The 18,572-nt window shown below is 40.5% G+C and overlaps 1 protein-coding gene across 5 annotated transcripts in view; it reads left to right on the forward strand.

Annotated features, from left to right (window-relative positions):
- DNAH11 (dynein axonemal heavy chain 11) overlaps positions 1 to 18,572 on the forward strand; it is a 147,063-nt gene that overhangs the window by 10,709 nt on the left and 117,782 nt on the right. For 4 of the 5 annotated variants that reach the window (XM_080974522.1, XM_080974521.1, XM_080974523.1 and 1 more), the window contains 13 exons: positions 178 to 277; positions 2,064 to 2,275; positions 4,523 to 4,756; positions 7,283 to 7,450; positions 10,564 to 10,680; positions 13,294 to 13,431; positions 13,527 to 13,651; positions 14,604 to 14,799; positions 15,698 to 15,802; positions 16,142 to 16,537; positions 16,881 to 17,213; positions 17,349 to 17,603; positions 17,714 to 17,883. In XM_080974522.1, coding sequence (XP_080830648.1) covers positions 178 to 277; positions 2,064 to 2,275; positions 4,523 to 4,756; positions 7,283 to 7,450; positions 10,564 to 10,680; positions 13,294 to 13,431; positions 13,527 to 13,651; positions 14,604 to 14,799; positions 15,698 to 15,802; positions 16,142 to 16,537; positions 16,881 to 17,213; positions 17,349 to 17,603; positions 17,714 to 17,883 — 2,549 coding nt within the window. The remainder of the gene's footprint in view (positions 1 to 177; positions 278 to 2,063; positions 2,276 to 4,522; positions 4,757 to 7,282; positions 7,451 to 10,563; positions 10,681 to 13,293; positions 13,432 to 13,526; positions 13,652 to 14,603; positions 14,800 to 15,697; positions 15,803 to 16,141; positions 16,538 to 16,880; positions 17,214 to 17,348; positions 17,604 to 17,713; positions 17,884 to 18,572) is intronic. The other variant, XM_080974524.1, reaches the window with a different exon arrangement.

Raw genomic sequence — 18,572 nt, forward strand, 5'->3', positions numbered from 1 at the left:
TATGATTTGTTAGGATTGGAAATTAATTTTCAAATGTATATCCAACGATTTGTGAAACCCTACTGCTTGGTCTGTCCAAAGTTTATTTGAACACTGCCCACTGAATTTTGTGATAAAACGAATTCTTAAAATATACTGGATAGTTGCTGGAGATTCATTGTTCTGTTCTAATTCCAGCTTAAGAGTCCCATCGTTCAGAAAATGATTAGGATCTTAAAAGTGAAGATGAGCAGCTATTATCCCACTTTTCAAGACATTTACAAGGAAGTAGAAAATGGTAAATTTCTCTGAATGAAATGTGTATATTCTGTATACATTTATGTGTGCGTATTATGGAATAATCCATAATATTTCCTGATGTATTGCTGTAAGCATTAATTAACTGCCTGTGCTTTGGGGCAGCATTAAGTGTCCTCATAATTTATATGTATAAAGTTTGGATATTTTTACTTCCATATAACACAAGATAAAATGTTTAAGCAATTAGATTAACACAGAGTGTTTTGTAAACATTATTTAGAGACTGTTCCATGTGGTAAAACTGTTACTAGGTAGTTTTACTTCTGACATAAAACAGTTAAAGTTTGTGTATTACCCAGTTGGTCATGTTTTACTATTTTGTTTGCATATTGATCAAATGAAATGTCAATGAAATCTCATAATGCTTGTTATTTTTATAAGGCACTTTATCCCAAATGTACCAAGAGTTCAGTAAGTGATTAAGCTTGCATGGTCCTTGCTAGACGGGCAAATATTCTTTCTTTTACACTTTGGAGGAAAGTATCAAAATTTGTATTTGAAAGTTAATCTTGTGTGTAAACAGCCACCAGGAGAAAGCATTCTCTTGCATGTTGGCCAAAATTCATTAAAGCAGCTAGAATTTCTTCACAGATTTTGGAAAGTGTTGGCCATTAAAGGTGACACAGGAAAGCAGTGCTTCACTTTCATTTTTTGATGGGGCATTTTTTTTTAAATCCCCTAGATCGGAATAGATTATCACTTCCTTCCTAAACTGAGAGTAGCTGAAAGGAAACTTGGTAGTCTGTGATAACTAGTTTGGCATTCTAGTATTCTGTAATTGGTTGGTTCATGTGTTCAATAATTAGGTACACAGCCTGTTCTGGGAGAGGTTGCACTCCCCCTAGCTCCCTGCCAGAGCCAGTGTGGTGTAGTGGTGAAGAGCAGTAGACTCGTAATCTGGGGAACCGGGTTCGCGTCTCCGCTCCTCCACATGCAGCTGCTGGGTGACCTTGGGCTAGTCACACTTCTCTGAAGTCTCTCAGCCTCACTCACCTCACAGAGTGTTTGTTGTGGGGGAGGAAGGGAAAGGAGAATGTTAGCCACTTTGAGACTCCTTCGGGTAGTGATAAAGCGGGATATCAAATCCAAACTCCTCTTCTTCAGAAACTTGTCACTGGAGTCTCTAGTGACTAGGAGTGCTTATGCCTAGCTTAGGCACTTTGTGGTTGAGCAGTGAGTGTATCCCCCTTTCTTCCATTATAAAAATGACTTCATATATGAAATAGGTGTTCCGTTCTGATGCCCTATTAGGAATCTCAGCTAAAGCCACCATGACAAATGGCCGCTCAACCTCTCCTTAAAAACCTCCAATGAAGGAGAGCCCACCACATTCCAAGGGAGTCCATTCCACTGTTGAACAGTTCTTACTGCCAGAAAGGTTCTTCCTGAGGTTGAGTTGGAATCTCTTTTCTTGTAACTTAAACCCATTGGTTCAGGCCCTAGCCTCTGGAGCAGGAGAATGTTCAAGAGTTCATGTGGAATGCCGCTTCTTCATATGTGAGGTCAGCTGAATGGTGGATGGGAATGGTGATGCTTGCTTTTCTACTTTGCAAAGAGGAATGTCACAGAAAAAAATGTGTGAATTGGAGTAAAGCATTCAAATTTATCCTAAACACCATGCTGCCGCACTGTTGGGAGATTCAGCAGGCTTTATTGTAGGCACAGGGATTGTTTTTTATGTCCTTTTTGTAGAAACTCTCAAAGTGTTTTTATCTCCGACTCACCGCCATTTACTATACTTGATTCTTTCTTCTTCTTCTCAGCACTCATTGAAGCCCAGGATATTGAGCTTTACCTGCGGCCTCTGCAAAGACATATTCAGCATCTTCAAGATACAGAATTTCCAAAGATACATATTTTAATTCCCCCTTTGTTCCACACCATCTGTCTGATCTGGAGTCACTCCAAGTTTTACAATACGCCAGCAAGAATCATATCTCTGCTGCAGGAATTCTGCAATCTTCTCATTAGCCAGGTAGTACAACGTGTGAATAGAAAACTAGATAAGCATGAAAAGCATAATCCTATAAATGCCTACTCAGGAGTAGTTTAATAGATTTCAGTGTGTCTTTCTCCCAGGGAAATGTGCATAGCATTTCAGCCTTAGTCAATAAGAGTTAATCAATACAGGAGAATTGTTTAGACAAGAGAGTATAAATTTATCTGGTGTTAGTTATTTTTTAGCTCCCATCTCCCAAAGTATTTATTGTGAATTTTCCAAAGTCCCAAGATACTGTTTTTACAACTAAAGCTATATAACACACAAATAATTATAGTCATAAATTCTGCTATTTTATGTGCTCTCTATTAAAAATACAATACGCTGTTTGTCTGACAAAGAGGCGGCATTCTTTAAAGATCACATAGCTTTTTACAAATTGTTTTTCATGTTGTCAGCTGTGTACAACATCCATTTTTAATATATTGTTAATGGAAATTGCTTATCAGATAGCAAAACTGTAATGGCAATATCTGTTAAGTTCAAGACCACAGGGGATTTATTAGTGAACCGGTTTACTGCTAGGTTACTTCATAGTCTGACATCGATAAACTACCCTAATTGTAAAAGAGGCATTTCCAATACCTTAACAGAACTCTTAACTCTGATCTGTAAACAAAATCTCTTGGTGCATCGACTGTTTCAGTGGATGCAGTTTTTCTGCTTTTTCCGTGCCAGTACCCTAGCTTCTAACTCTCTTGGGGAAAGCAGAAAACGTAGGGACTATTTAGATTGGGTGGTTGCAGAACTTAAACTCCAGATTGTGGGCAGCCTGGCCTCCGCTGGCAGAGACTCCATCAGATCAGAAAAGATAATGTCTGTGAACAAAGCCCATTGAGATGCATTGCACATGTGCAATATACAGTGAGGGGGCAAAGTATTTGATACCCTGCTAAATTTTCCTGTTTGCCCTCTGACAAAGAAATGACCAGTCCATAATTTTAATGGAAGGTTTATTGTAGCTGTGAGAGACAGGATAACAACAGGAAAAACCCCTCGCCGTGTTTGGAGGAGGAGGAGGAATGCTGCCTATGATCCCAATAACACCATCCCCACCGTCAAACATGTAGAGGGGACATATTATGCTTTGGGGGTGTTTTTCTGCTAAGGGGACAGGACTCCTTCACCGCATCGAAGGGACGGTGGACGGGACCATGTATGGTCGACTCTTGGGTGAGCACCTCCTTCCCTCAGCCAGGGCATTGAAAATGGGTCGAAGATGGGTATTCCAGCTTGACCATGTCCCAAAACTCACGGCCAAGGCAACAAAGGAGTGGCTCAAGAAGAAGCACATTAAGGTCCTGGAGTGGCCTAGCCAGTCTCCAGACCTTAAACCCATCAAAAATACGTGGAGGGAGCTGAAGGTTCGAGCCTCGAAATATTACTGACTTGGAGAGGATCTGCAAAGAGGAGTGGGACAAAATACCTCCTGAGATGTGTGCAAACCTGGTGGCCGCCTACAAGAAATGTCTGACCTCTGTAATTGCCAACAAGGGTTTTGCCACCAAGTACTAAGTCATCTTTTGCAAAGGGATCAAATACTTATTTCACTCATTATAATGCACATCAATCTCTGACTTTTGTCTTCTGGGTTTCTGGGGTTTTTCCTGTTGTTATTCTGTCTCTCGCAGCTACAATAAACCTACCATTAAAATTATGGACTGGTCATTTCTTGATCAGAGGGCAAACGGGCAAATTTAGCAGGGGATCAAATACTTTCCCCCCTCGCTGTACTTGACTGTCTTCCTAGACCCCACTTTATCTGTCACAACCGTGGGTAGTTCACTAGTTAGAGCAGTCCCCCCCCCCCAAAAAAAAGCTGGTTGTTGGTTATGCTGTAAGCTAGTCATGGCACATACTGTGAAAAACTGTAGCAAGCCAATTATAATATCAACCTGATGGTTGTGTGATTAACCTCCAATGAAATTCTACTTGCAGTGCAATACACTCGCAGTGAAAATATGTTCACAGTTGAGCTTATGTATGTAAGAAGCACATATCTACTACTTGGAGTAGATATGAAGGTTTTGAAAATGTACAAAATTTGTTTGACTTTTTTTGCTAAGTGATGTCAACAGACTTCACCTTCATTTATATAGTTGTGTGTTGCTGTAAACATACTGTCTTTTAAAATATTGCAATGGCAATACCTTCCTGCCAGTGGCTCTTAGTTTTCATTTATTGGTGGTACATTTAAAAAATGTTATTACTTCCTCTCTGTAGGCTATATCATACCTTTCACCAGAAGATATTATGAAAAGAGAAACGGAAGAAACTTTGGAACAAGTGCAAGAGGCTCTTCATACTTTAAGAAGTTTTAAGGATAACTTTTTTAGCCAAAGGGAAAAAATTGCAACCTATTTCGCTAATAGTGAAGAGGTTAAACCATGGGATTTTCATCCAAATATGGTTTTTCTTAGGTTCAATATGTTTCTAAACCGCTTGGAAAAAATAGAGGTATTTCTTACCAACTACTATCATATCTACCAATATTACAGTTAAGAGTAAACTACATAGGAAAATCTACTGCTGCTGCTTTTAAGTGAAGACGTTCCTTTACACACATTGGTAGTGCCATATATAGAGAAATTAATGATTAGCTTTTAGTTTAGGATAGAATCAGTCTTCCCTGAAAGCTTTTTCAATTGGAACTTCACATTAAACTGATGGCAGAAAAGCAGTGTGCTCTTTGCAGTAATATTGTTCTGTTGTTTGCCCTGTTTATGTATACTTAGATATGTATCTCGCTGAATTAAATAGGGCTTACTCTGGTTAGGTGTGTATAAGATCTAGGCTTATTAAACTGAGGCTGCAGCCCTGCACACCAGGGGTGAAGCACCTCATGCCTGGGGGCCGAGGTCTGTCTGGCACTCAGGATTCTTCCCATGACACACATCTTACCAGTCCTACTCTTGGACCCTCCTGAGCTGCTTTCAGGTGGCTGGAATGTATCCTTGAACTTTTATGCTGTCGTTGGCTTGCCCAGGTGGAGGATTTAAAGGTGTGCATGTGTAGAAAACTGACCTTTGCGTGCCTGGAATGTAAGATGTTGTACAATTACATCTGCTCCTCTACCCAATTTTGCCCCAGCCACTCTGTTCTTTGTTTTTTTTTAAATGATATTTATTGAGAATTTTAAGGTTACAAAGAAAAAAGAAGGAAAAAACAAGAGAAAGAGAAAAAGAAAGAAAAAAGTAGATAAAAGTAACAATTAAACAATACAAATCAGTAAAAACCAAAGTCAAAAAGAAAAAACAAAACACACAATACATCAAAAGCAAAAAGCAAAAATAAACAAAAAATTTACAAACAAATCCAATATTCCCAGATCCTTAACTGTCATTAACTTATTTCATCGACCTCCTCACACCTCCCTTTTTTGTATTCTAGTTGTTAATTATCTCAGCAAATCCTTTCCATCTTTCACAATATTCTGTCATTAAATTACCTTAATCTATTTTAACCTTATCTTACCATAAAAAAACCTAAAACTTAAAACTTAAATCTTATTTACCGTATTTTTCGCCCTATAGGACGCACTTTTTCCCCTCCAAAAATGAAGGGGAAATGTGTGTGCGTCCTATGGGGCGAATGCAGGCTTTCGCTGAAGCCTGGAGAGCGAGAGGCGTCGGTGCGCACCGACATCTCTCACTCTCCAGGCTCCACGAAGCTACCTGCAAGCCTTGCGCACCCGGGGGGAGTTCCCCCGGGCACGCAAGGCTTGCAGGCGGCAGCCTGCAGCGTGGAGCATGGGGCGCCCTCCTGAGGACGCCCCGTGCTTCGCGCAGGTGTCGGCAAGCCTTGCGCACCCGGGGGATCTTCGTGCGGGTAGCTTCGTGGAGCCTGGAGAGCGAGAGGTGTCGGTGTTTAGACCTTCCCGCTTCAGTGCCAAATTATAAAATTTCATAATCCAATTTTCCGTTCTACTCACGGGCAGTTGTTTAAAATCCAATTGTCCACAGGAAAAAGTCAGCGAGTAGGGGGGGCGCAAAGGTGCCAGCCAAATCCCACGTCCACAGGCTTCTCCCGCCTGTGGGTTTTGATGGGTCTCCGCCTCGCCGTGGCGGTTCAGACCCTGTTTTCCTCCCGATCGGAGGAAATCCGCCATTGCCAGAGGCGCCAACCCAGAAGTCTTGCCCCAGCCACTTTGGTTCCCCCTTGCCTACCTCCCACCACCACCCCTGGAATCTTGAGAATGACTGTCTGGGCGAAGAAGGCTCTCGCCCCATGTTTACCAGAGAGTAAGTCCAACTAAAATCAATGAGACTTACTTCTGATTAGACAGGAATAGAATTGCAGTGTTAACATAGATATGATGAATGTAATGTTCATAATTTATGTGGCCCAGGGAGATTCACTAAGCCAATGGCAAAGAAAGACATGAAATGGGTACCAAAGGTGACGTAGAAGATTGCTTTTGTTTTTAAAACCCCCCAACCCTGATGCATTTAGAGTTACAAAGCTCTTCCTCAGTGTTTTTCCTCCCTCCCTTCAGTGCATTTTCTTTCTCTCTCTCTCTGCAAACTTATCAATGCTTCATATTTAAACATGTTCACAGAGCAATCCTATGCGCCATTTACATGGGGAAGGGAGTAGGGATGCCACTGCTGTATTGGTAGAAAGACCCCCATAGTCTAATGCAGAAGGGGAGGAGGAAAACACACAACCAAGAAGTCAAAAAAAAAAAAAAAATCAACCCCCAATAAATCACCTCTGCCCAACATTCTCCAAGAGTTTCTTTGTGGATAAACATCTTTGTGAAAGAAACCTCTGGTTCCTAGCTATGGGGTTCTTTTCTTTCCCCACTTCACTTGGTAAGTGTGTGTGTGTGTGTGTGTGTGTGTGTGTGTGCATGCGTATGCTACATGCTTTTCATTCTAAGTTAAACGTGGAATGCAGGGTTGTAGAGCGACACACAAACACACAAAATCAGTTTTTCATTGTGGCAGGAATTGTGGTTACTTATAATGTTTATTGTTTTAGGACATTTTTGTTACTACGCTTGAGTTCGAGAAGCTGGAGAAACTGGAGTTTGGTGGAATCAAGGGGAAAATTTTGAATGACCAAATCTGCAAGTTGAATGAAGAATTCATGAAGTCTTGCAACATTTTTAAAGAGCAGACACATGATCCCTTAGATTACAACAATGCGGTAATATAGCATTTTTAATATTTGCACTTGGGTGTTGTTGTTTTTAATCCTAAGGAAATTGCAAGACTATACAGTGGCAACGCATGTGCATCATGGTAAGCCCATAAGCCATTCCTTATCGTGCACAAGTGAATCGTACCTGGATTGCTTCTCCCTACTAGCATTCAGAGGTGACATCCCATGATCCCTGGCTTAGAGTTACATCCAGTGGTAATCATTGTTTCTTTCACCGAAACAAGCCATGATACGTCCAGGTTTGTTTCTGTCTCACCAATCATTGAGGTTTGGAGCAAAACTGACCACAATCCCACCAAAATGCTAAGCCAAGGTTTTGTTTGCTCCTAGCTTTGTTGAGCAAAGTTAGTGCAATTTGCACATGCATTATAATCCATGTTATATAGCTTGCCACAAGGATGGGGAACCTCAGTGCTGTGAGCCAAATGCAGCCCCTCATGGCTCTCTGGCCCTTGAGACTCTCCTCAGGCCCTGAGCCATGGTGCTCCCCTTACCAGCCCTTATTTGCATTGTTTGTCTTGCCCTGGCTGGAATGTGTCCTTGAATTATGATGCTTCTTGCCTGCATGGATGGAGAGGTAAATTTTGCATTTGTTTCTCTGACCACTTTTGCCTCTGGAACCATCTGTCATGGGTATATGATCCACAGAAGGAAATACGACTCTTGGGATAAAGGTTTCCCACCTCTGTCTTAATGTGACTTGCAAACTTAGTGTCTGGAAGGGAAGCACAACGTAGAGAAGAAATTAACAAATTTAAAGCCTGATCTAAGAATGTTCTCAGTGAGAATAAATTGTTCAGACTTGAGAGGCATGTATTCAATTAAGCTTGAGACTCTTAATCTCGGGGTTTTATGTTCGAGCCCCATATTGGGCAAAAGATTACTGTATTGCAGGGGGTTGGACTAAATGACCCTCGTGGTCATTTCTAACTCTACAACTCTATGATTCCATAAAAGTTTTCAGTAACTTTACGCTGCTTCTTCCTCAAGTGTGTGTTCTTGGTAATTCGAATGTCAGTTTTGACGATAGGGTACCAAGTTTAAGCTTCTTATCCATATTTCATATTTTGAAATTTTTACTCTGCCCTCTGTTAATGAATGTTTGAAATAGGTTTTGTATTGTACCTGAGCAATACCTGTCAATTTTATTTCACTGAATGCTGTTTAAAATTAATATATGGTTCCTTGGAAAACATCAAACATATTCACGTGTTTTATGCTGCTCAGGACTGATGTGCAATACAGAAAGTTTTCAAACAATTCTGGTTTGGAGCTGGTTGACTTTTTAGCTTAATAGTCGCTCAAGCATATTATACAAGTGTGAAGGTGGCAGCAGATAAAAGAAACCTTATTTATCTGTGCAGCTTCGATATTGACGAAATGAAAGAGTAAAGCTAAGAACCAGTTATGCTTTTCTTGTCATCACTGTACATTTGTTTCACATTATTCACATTATCAGGAACTGTTTTTCTTTCGGTTTTGGAGTGAATAAACTAGGAAAAACTGAAATAAGAATATTTCTTTCCTTGACAAGGGAAATGTTGTTGTTTCAAGTTGGGTTTGGGGCAGGAGAAAAGCATTCAGATACGTCGTTTATCACACCTGCATTTTGAAGTGGTGCTGTTCGAGGAGGGAGCCGTATGCATTTTTTTGAAGATGATTGCTTAAGTCATCTGATATTGTGGTGGTTCTCTCAGCAATTAAATCCATGGCGAATTAGCTACAGGTTTCAGGCAGAGAATCAAACCTAAATAGCTTGATCCTATGTACATAGTGTTACGAGTTTGGCAAGGTGCGGGTGGGAAGTGGAGTAGGCAGCATGCCAGTAAGGATTCAAATTCCTGGAATAGCCAAGCTAGCTTCCTGACAACACAACAAGCCAGACCATGGCTTTTTCCTGGCAGTGTCACAGGAGTGGGGCAGAACCAAACTGCCCACGATTTCAGCAGCCCTCACTGTGGTTTGATGGGATGTGTGAACCAGGATATGTTTGAGGAAATAGCAATTCCAACCTACATTTTTTATTTGATCTGTTGTCCTAGATAACTCAGTTTTCAACAAAGAGTTGTGATCTGTGCTCCATGCCCTTCTCGCATGTGTGGAGTGTTTCAGGTGCAGCTATTTGGGTGAACTTGTGCATAGAGTTAGGCAACTAGCTCTCACTGAAGTAAATGAGACTTGAACAGCCTTTGAGCCGGATTGCAGGCTCGATCACTTGGAGACCAAACTAAACAATAGTTAACAATATTGCAGTGAAATATTTCATTGCATTACATTCTATAATCACGCAGAAATTACTGTTGTGATCAACTTGGTTGCTGCTGCTTCTTTACAAAAAGCATGTAGAATACAGAGGTTTTTTTAAAGTTACTGTTTATGTAGCAAAGTCTATATACAGTAAATAAAACTGTGCTAAATGGCATCTAAGAGTTTGAGTCATTGCTTACTCTGTTGACGTAAACGGTAGTGTATTTGAACAGCAGGTATTGTTGGTTAGTACAGCACAATAAAGTAACAAAAAAAGAGAACTGTAAGGCTTGTTAAAACTTGCTAGAATACTAACTTGAGATAAGACAGGTGGGGACCGTTGTTAGTTGACACCAATCCAGATTAATCTGCTTGGACACCGTCTAGCAAATGTTAAATCCCATAAAGTCCCATTGGACATGGTCCTGGCCTTATTAATTATGAAGTATTTAAGATTTTGAGCTTTTCATTTGTGCTCTTTGGAGTGTTGATTGTACTATCACTTCTGCAAATGGACCTAGTAAACAACTTTATCCGGCCTTTAACTGGAATTCACTACAGCTGTCATCCTATCCATGTTTGTTGGGGGATAATAAGACTAGCTGGTGGGGCTAGGATTTGGCTGTATGATAGGATAATTTACTTCAAGGAACTTCAGACAATGATTTTAAATCAGTTCAGTGGTAAAACAAATATACTTCACTTCACATTTCATAGTTATTAACTTCTTCTTTGGCTTGAGTGGTCTCCATAAGCAGGTCCAATTTTGTTGCTTATGTCCTACATCTTACAATACATTTTTAAAAAGATTTCCTTAAAAATCTAACTGGTTGTAAATTTGTATTCCACAGGAATTTGAAGAAGACTATGTGGATTTTAAACACAAGACTCTGGAGTTTGAAAGACGCCTTGGATCAATTTTTTGTGTGGGATTCCTTGATTGTTCAGGTTTGGAATCAGCACTTAAGGTCAGTTATGAAGGGCTTAACAATGAAAATGTTGCTTCAATCTGTTGCCACCATTTAGAGCCATTACAGTAATTGCAATATCAGTTTGTGGGTGGAATGTGCAAGTTACTACGAAGGGTATAAAAATTCAGTGGAAAACTACCAATATTTTAAAATAGGGTGGGCAGTGCAATCTTTTATAGGTCTACTCATAAGTAAGCCCTGCTGAATTAACTGGGACTAACTCACAGGTAAGTGGGTTTAGGATTAGAGCCTCAATGTATGATAACTTTGCATGCATTTCAGCCCATGAATTGTCATAAAGCCTATTTGTGAATATGTCAGTAGATATGCTTAATGCTGACTGGGATTGAAAGAGTTGCTTTAGGAGAATCATGTGTTATGTACATTGGGACTTTTTTACCTTTCGCTTTTGAACCTTATGAAACAGCTTTTTAATTTCCATTGACTGTTCTGAGGTTCACCATTGCAGGGGTGTAGGAGGCAGCTGTTTGAGGAACCCAAATTTAAGTATTCACACCTGCTCTTGAGATTCAGGCAATACATCAACAATAATAAATTCAACTCACACGAGTTGAACTGAGAACTGAGATAATTTAGTAGCTCCCGTTTGATGCTTGGCATCTTGCATAATTTGGTCATCAGGCACTGCCAGACACTTTGTACTCTTCAAAAGAAAAGTAACCTTTTCTGGTATTGATTTTATATGTCAGAATTTTTTAAAGGCAAGCATGCACTATGTTTAGCTTATTTAGTCTACGGCTATAAGAAGAATAGTATTTGCAAACAGCATAGTTAATGTTAACGTTAAGGCAGAAATTTGGTGTGGAATGGTCAGAATATAGAGTTACTGCCTGTATTTAAATGCAACATAAGAAGGCAATTCTTGGAATATATATATATATATATAATATCTGCTTCCCTATGTCACTAAAACATGCTTTCACTTGGAATAACTGTTATGTATAATTGTAATTACCGAACTTTTTCGTGTATAAGACAAGTTTTTTCTTTTAAAATTTTGCTAAAAAGTGGGGGTCATCTTATACATGAGTAGTGCATAGGATGGACGTTTGATTGGCAGCTGCCGTGGCTGTCAGCGGCTATTGGGCGTGTTATTTGTTGCTGCATCAATGGCTGGTGTTGATTGGTTGATGCTGTGGCAATTGGGCAGGTGATTGGCAGCTTCTCCCTGTGAGGGGACAGACGGGAGGCGGATTTTGTGATGTGTGTGGGTGGGCGATTTTTGGCAATTCCCCCTAAAAAAAGCTCAACAACCCTGGTTAACCCCCCCAAAAGCTCAACCACTCTGTGCCATCTCCCCCCATTATCTTAAATCCGAGCCCCCCAAAATAGGGGGCATCTTATACATGGGGGACTCTAATACACGGAAAACTAAGGTATTTTATACTTTTTAGTAGCAGCTGCACTCAGTTAATATTCACATTGTGCCAGCTGGAGTAAAACTTTCTAGATAATAAACTATAGTTTGTTATGCCAGTAACAGGAGTCGGACCAAAATAGCTCTCCCTCTCCTTTACCTCTTGCATGCTACCTTGGTGCTTTTATCAACCACAGTATCACATTACATCTGAAATGAAGAACTGTTGTTTGAATGTTACTTTGTTAATGAGGTCCTGATTAGTAAACCACTGTTCCCTATTTTGGACATACTGAGAAACTGTCTTAAGGGGACCAGAATAAAAGTGCAAAAGTTGATGTGCACGGGGGCTGGGGGGCTGGGGACAAGGTGGGAGCTTGAAGGTCCAGTGCTTGCTTCTAGCTTAAGCAAGGAATATGACTGCTCAGGCTGCCCATTGTGTGTAGTTTCACTTCTGCCACTTCTAAATTTCTGTGCTTGGTTATCTGGACATAAAATTAAATTCTGTATAAACTCTGCATTTATTTATTTTTAAGTACCAAACTAACCCATATTTCCAGAAACATCAACACAATTCTGAATCTGTACAAATTAACCAAATTGCATATATTCCCATTTCTTGCATTGCTGATAATAGGTATATATAATTATTGTTTTTTCTGACCAACTTATTATCTCTGGTTAAATAGGAAAAGGCAATTAAAGCAATAATCAGATTGGGTTGCTGTCACTTTTGTGACATGCAGATTTTGCTCCAAATTTTCTTTAATTCTTGTAGAATATTTTATTTTGGTTTATTATAATGCCTCTTTGGGACGCGGGTGGCACTGTGGGTTAAACCACAGAGCCTAGGACTTGCCGATCAGAGGGTCGGCGGTTCGAATCCCTGGGGTGAGCTCCTGTTGCTCAGTCCCTGCTCCTGCCAACCTGGCAGTTCGAAAGCACGTCAAAGTGCAAATAGATAAATAGGTACCGCTCCGCCGGGAAGGTAAACGGCGTTTCTGTGCACTGCTCTGGTTCGCCAGAAGCAGCTTAGTCATGCTGGCCACATGACCCAGAAGCTGTACGCCGACTCCCTCGGCCATAAAGTGAGATTAGCACCGCAACTCCAGAGTTGGCCACGACTGGACCTAATGGTCAGGGGTCCCTTTACCTTTATAATACCACTTTCTGCATTGAGAAAATTGGATTTGTGTAATTGGGAAATCTGACACTGTCTTTTATTTATATAGCTTCTAGTGATTTTGGGATATTTTCTGGAGAAGCCTGTTATTGCAGACATTTTTAGCAAAAATTACAAAATTTTACTACAGATGTTTGCTGAAGAGTTGGATAAATGCAAACACTTCTATGATGAGCACATTAAGCAGGTACATGACACCCTAAGTGCAAAATGTTCCATGTTCAATTTCCTCAATCGCTTTATTCAGAATAACTTACCTGGGGGGGTTTTTTACCACCACAGGTGGAAGCGGGGAATGAAATAATAAATAAAAACATGCCATTTACATCAGGAAACCTTAAATGGTCCCAAGAAATTAAAGCTCGCATACAGTCATTCTGGTCAAAATTATCATTTGTTTCATATCCGTAAGTATATCTCTTTGGTATTGGAAATTGTTCATGAAAAATAGTCAGACTATTGCTTGATTGCTTTTGAGTTTCCTGCTTCCATATCAAATAGTTTCCTAGAATGAATTCAATGATCACATAAATTTACAGCACAATCCTGTATGTGTCTCACACCATATATGCTTGGCAGCCTTAGTCCATATTTGTACACTTTATAACAAAAAAGGAAAAGCAGGTGGAAGAGACTATTTTCTATATGGGGCAGCCATTCCCAGCTTGTTTCTGGCCTTGGCCACCTGTCTCACCTAGTTGCCTTTTCCCAACACATCATGGACAGAACCGTTGAGAGAGGCCCTTGACCTAGCAAACAGGCCGAGAGAGGCTGTCCCCACCAGCTATCACTGGTGTGCATGTGTTGCTTTGTTCACACGATGCACATTGGTGCATATTGGTGCATTGTTTGGACAGCAAGCAGGCACTAGGCAAAGAAGTGAGGGAGAAGTGATGAGATGTTTGAAGGCACACACCTTTGTGTATGCCACAAAGCGTAATCCACTAAGCTCACATGCTGGAGGGTGCTGTCCTATTGCCAGTTTTCAACTGCAGGTCTGCTTTGTTTCAGTCAGCAAAATGTCTTGGCCTACCTACACCCTCAGGGTGCTTCCAGATGACCTGCTTTATTGAGCAGTCATCCTGACTTGTTTTAGGGAAATTAGGTGATGTTGGCTATTCATTCTGAGTTGTTTGCGGGGGAGGTTTGCTGATGTGTCAAAGCAAGTGCTACCCCACATTTGACAGTGCATTTTCTCATCATTTGCCTCATGATAGAAGTCTGATATTTTGAGGGAATATGTTTGTTGCACACGACCCTCACACCTGGCTTCATTGTGTGGATGTGGCCACACATCCATTCATATTTCCACCATTTGCAGGCATCTTTCTAGTATAAAACAGTATCTTCTTTTTTTAGAATCTTAGAAAGCACAGAGGGTGCTTTAATCTATCAGAAATACATAGAGATGCTGACCTTGCTTGACCAGAATGAAGATCAGATCTATTGTAACTGGAGATCCAAGGTGGATGAAGTTTGCCAGTTCAATTTAGATCAACCCCTAATTAAGCGCAGTGATAAAGATGGTCTCCTTAGTGTGAATTTTGATCCTAAGGTACAGTGCAAGCACTTTTGTTGTCTCTGTAAATTAATCTACTAAGTATCTTAACACAATAAACAATGGGGAAAACTCAGTAAGAATGCATGTGAATGACAGGGCACACCAACTCAAAAAGTAAGTTCCATTGAACTCCCAGGTAAGTGTGCCTGTGATTGCAGCCTGAGTCCTTCGTAATAATTGAATTTGTTGTTATTAAGAAAAAAGTACATGGATCCTACGTTTAATGTTGAGTTGGTGGTTTTTGATTTAATTGATGAGCCTTGGGGTCCCTCTACAATTCTGATTCATCCCTGGGTGGGTTCGAACCACTAACCTCCTAGATAACAGGTAGATGCACTGACCTATTGCACCATGGGGCTTCCGCACATGACTTAACAGCAGAATTTACTTCAAGTATGGGAGACTTTAGTCCTCCAGAACTACCACTGAACTACCACTCTCTTCATCCATGATGACTGGCAATGCCTACAAGTTCCAATGGAATTGTAGTTCAGCAACATTTGGTGGGCTTGAAGTTTCCCATTCATCATCTATAGTGGTACCTTGGTTCTCAAACTCAATCCATTCTGGAAGTCCGTTCAACTTCCAAAACGTTCGAAAACCAAGGCAGGGCTTCTGATTGGCTCCAGAAACAATGCCAACAGCCAAAACAGATGTTTGGCTTCCGAAAAACATTCGCAAACCAGAACACTTACTTCCAGGTTTGGGGCGTTTGGAGCCAATTTGTTCGTCAACTAACCAGTTTGGGAACCAAGGTACCACTGTACTTGGTTACATTGTAATCAAGGATTTTTTCCCCTCAGAAGTGTTTCCTTCTGTGAAACTAGAATCTTGGAAAGTGTCGATCCTTAACTACCCTGTGAAAGATTATATTGTGTATTGTTCTTTGCAGCTGGTGGCTATTTTAAGAGATGTGAAATATCTCTTGTTTTTGGATCGATCCGATATTCCACATTCAGCACTGGAGTTATACAAGAAAAGAGGGACATTTGCTAAGGTATGTGTGTTTAAGAACCTTCAGTTTGGCCTGAGTGTGTATTCTGCAGATTCTCCTTAGTACAGATGACATTTTCTTCCTCACAATCGAATGTAAACTGAAAAGCCAGGACAATTCAACCTTAAACACTCCAGAGGGCCTTCTCAACAAAGGCATTCTGGTTATGGAAGTCTAGCTGGAACCTCCATTCTATGGATCTAGTTAGTCAGGTGGCTGACCCACATGTCTAAGTGACCCATGATTTGGGGACATTTGGATTTGAGCTAATTGTTAGGTTGGGGTCATAGTGTTTTCATGGTAGAGATTTGAACATTCTGTTGTTGTTTTCTACACAAACAGTATATAGGGAACCTTGAACTCGTAGTCCAGTGGTATAACAAGGTTAAACAGACTGTTTTGGAAGTAGAATACCCTCTCATCGAAAGTGAACTGAGGACCATTGATGATCAGCTAATGGAAGCAGAAGAAATATTCACATGGCAAGAAGAGAACTGCTGGGAGTACATTGAGTTTGTGAAAGCTATGGTTCATGACTTAGAGCAGAGACTTCAAAGGTCAAAGGACAATATTAAGTCCATTCTGGAAATTATGAAGCATTGGATGGAGCAGCCCCTCTTTTCTAGAAAGGACAATAGAAAAGATGCTTTGTTGAACTTGGAAGACAAAGAAGATAGACTTACTAAGAGATTCATTCTATTCCAAGAAGATGGCTGCAAGATTCACATGCTTACAGAGGTAATATCTGGAACAAGTCACCATGTTAATGAGACAAGTGTGAAATTTGATATATGCAACATGCACACACATATTTTAAACTCACTGCAAAATATATATTCAAGTACGGATGTTAACTGATAGTAATAAAATGGTGTTTTAATATTTCAGGTCCTTTAACATGCACACTATTATCAGATTCATTTATAAACCCATTTTGGTGCTAATTTTCTACACATAAAAGTAGCTTTAATTCCCCATGTGGATCTGATAGTTACCTAGTTATGCTTTAAAAAAAAATAAAAATTGAAATTTGTCTCAACAGTAGAATTGAAAGTGCCTGTTTTGGGATGTGTGTTTTTAGGAAAACTCCATGCTCTTTAAAGCAGACCTGGATTCAGATTACTGGAAAATTTACCTGGAGTTCATTGATGACATCATAATTGATGGCCTTTTTAATGCCATAATGCACAATTTAAATTTCTTCTTGGAAAACACAGAGAAAACATTGACGCCAGCTCCGTTAGTCCAGCTTCAAATGATCCTAAGTGTCCCAGAAATTGAATTCAAACCTTCACTGGACAAGGAAGCTGCTGATGGCTTTTATGATTTAATAGATGAACTTTTAAGCAACGTTTTCAAAATATCTGCCCAAGTGAAGAGAGTGGCAAAACATCTGGGAATACAACATTACCAGGTAATTCTTTTCCCCCCAAATTAGAAGAAAGATACAATGCACTGAATAAAACAATATATGTGTTGTTCACATATAGAGGAATAATAGTACAGTCATTGAAATAACTCCCCTCTCCTTTGTTTTTTTTGGCTTTAGAATGACATGGACGGCATCCCAGAGCTGTCTGAGACCAGGCAAAGAGTTATGGAGAGAGTGGCAGATGTTATAACCAAAACTGTGGACTTCAAAAACTCTCTTGAAACTTACGCGTATCTATGGGTGGATGACCGATCAGAATTTATGAAACAATTTCTGTTCTACAGTCGCGTGTTGAATCCCGAAGAAACAGAAACCCGTGCTGACATTGGCATCCCTGATCAATGCCCAATAACTGAGCAATTCAAAGAGCAGGCAAGGAAGTGGAATACCTGCATGTATTTATATATTCAGAGTCCCTTTCAGCTAAAAAAAAAAAGGAGTTTAAATATTTTATCCTTGTAATACGTACTTATCTGTTGTAGATTGACATCTATGAGAATCTTTACATTCAAATGAGAAAATTTGAAGACTTCAGGATATTTGAAGGCTGGCTTAAATTGGACATGAAACCTTTCAAAATTAGTTTGCTAAATATTATTAAGAAGTGGAGCTGGATGTTCAAGGAATACCTTTTAAGATTTGTCATTGACAGGTACGAATTGCATTTTTTTGGGTAAAATAATAGTTCTGATTTATTGATCTGTTCTTCTCTTTTATTCAAAAGTGACAAGTTGAGACCTTTGAAAATTCACAGGGGAGCAGTAGAAATGAGGTCAGGGGAACAGCACTCACCCCAAACCCACGTTTCTCGTTATAGGAACAGAGGAAGCTGCCTTATATTGAGTTACACAAGTAGTCCATTTAACTCAGTACCGTGTACACTGGCTGGCAGTAATTGTGCAGGAGTTTTTCCTAGCCCAGCCTAGGAGCAGACACTGAGAAGGATGAAAGAAGCAAAAGAGACCTAATCCTCTGTCACTCTCTGTAGTGGTTCTAGGGGTTGCTCGTGCGTAAGCCGGTGCAAACACCTGGCTGGGTTGCCTAAGTGAACCTTTTCTGTCCGGACAGCCAATCACCCGTGGCTGTCTCAATCGCTGGCAGAATCCGTCACTGGGCGTTTCTTAAACTTCTTCCAGCAAAGAAGCTCTTTGACGCCTAGTCTACTCCTACTCTCTCTGCGCGAAAGCCTTCTGCGCAAGGAGGGCGTAGGCAGCGGAGGACCCCTACTCTCCCCACTGGTCCCCGACAAGGAGTCATGGGACCGCCTCGCCGCTTCCCCCATCTGCCCCCCTTCTCCACTGGTGCTACGCTGATTCTCTTCCCCAGAAGATGGGCTGCCTC

The sequence above is a fragment of the Podarcis pityusensis genome (assembly GCF_964106645.2).
Source record: "Podarcis pityusensis genome assembly, chromosome: 12".
Taxonomy (NCBI): Eukaryota; Metazoa; Chordata; class Lepidosauria; order Squamata; family Lacertidae; genus Podarcis; species Podarcis pityusensis.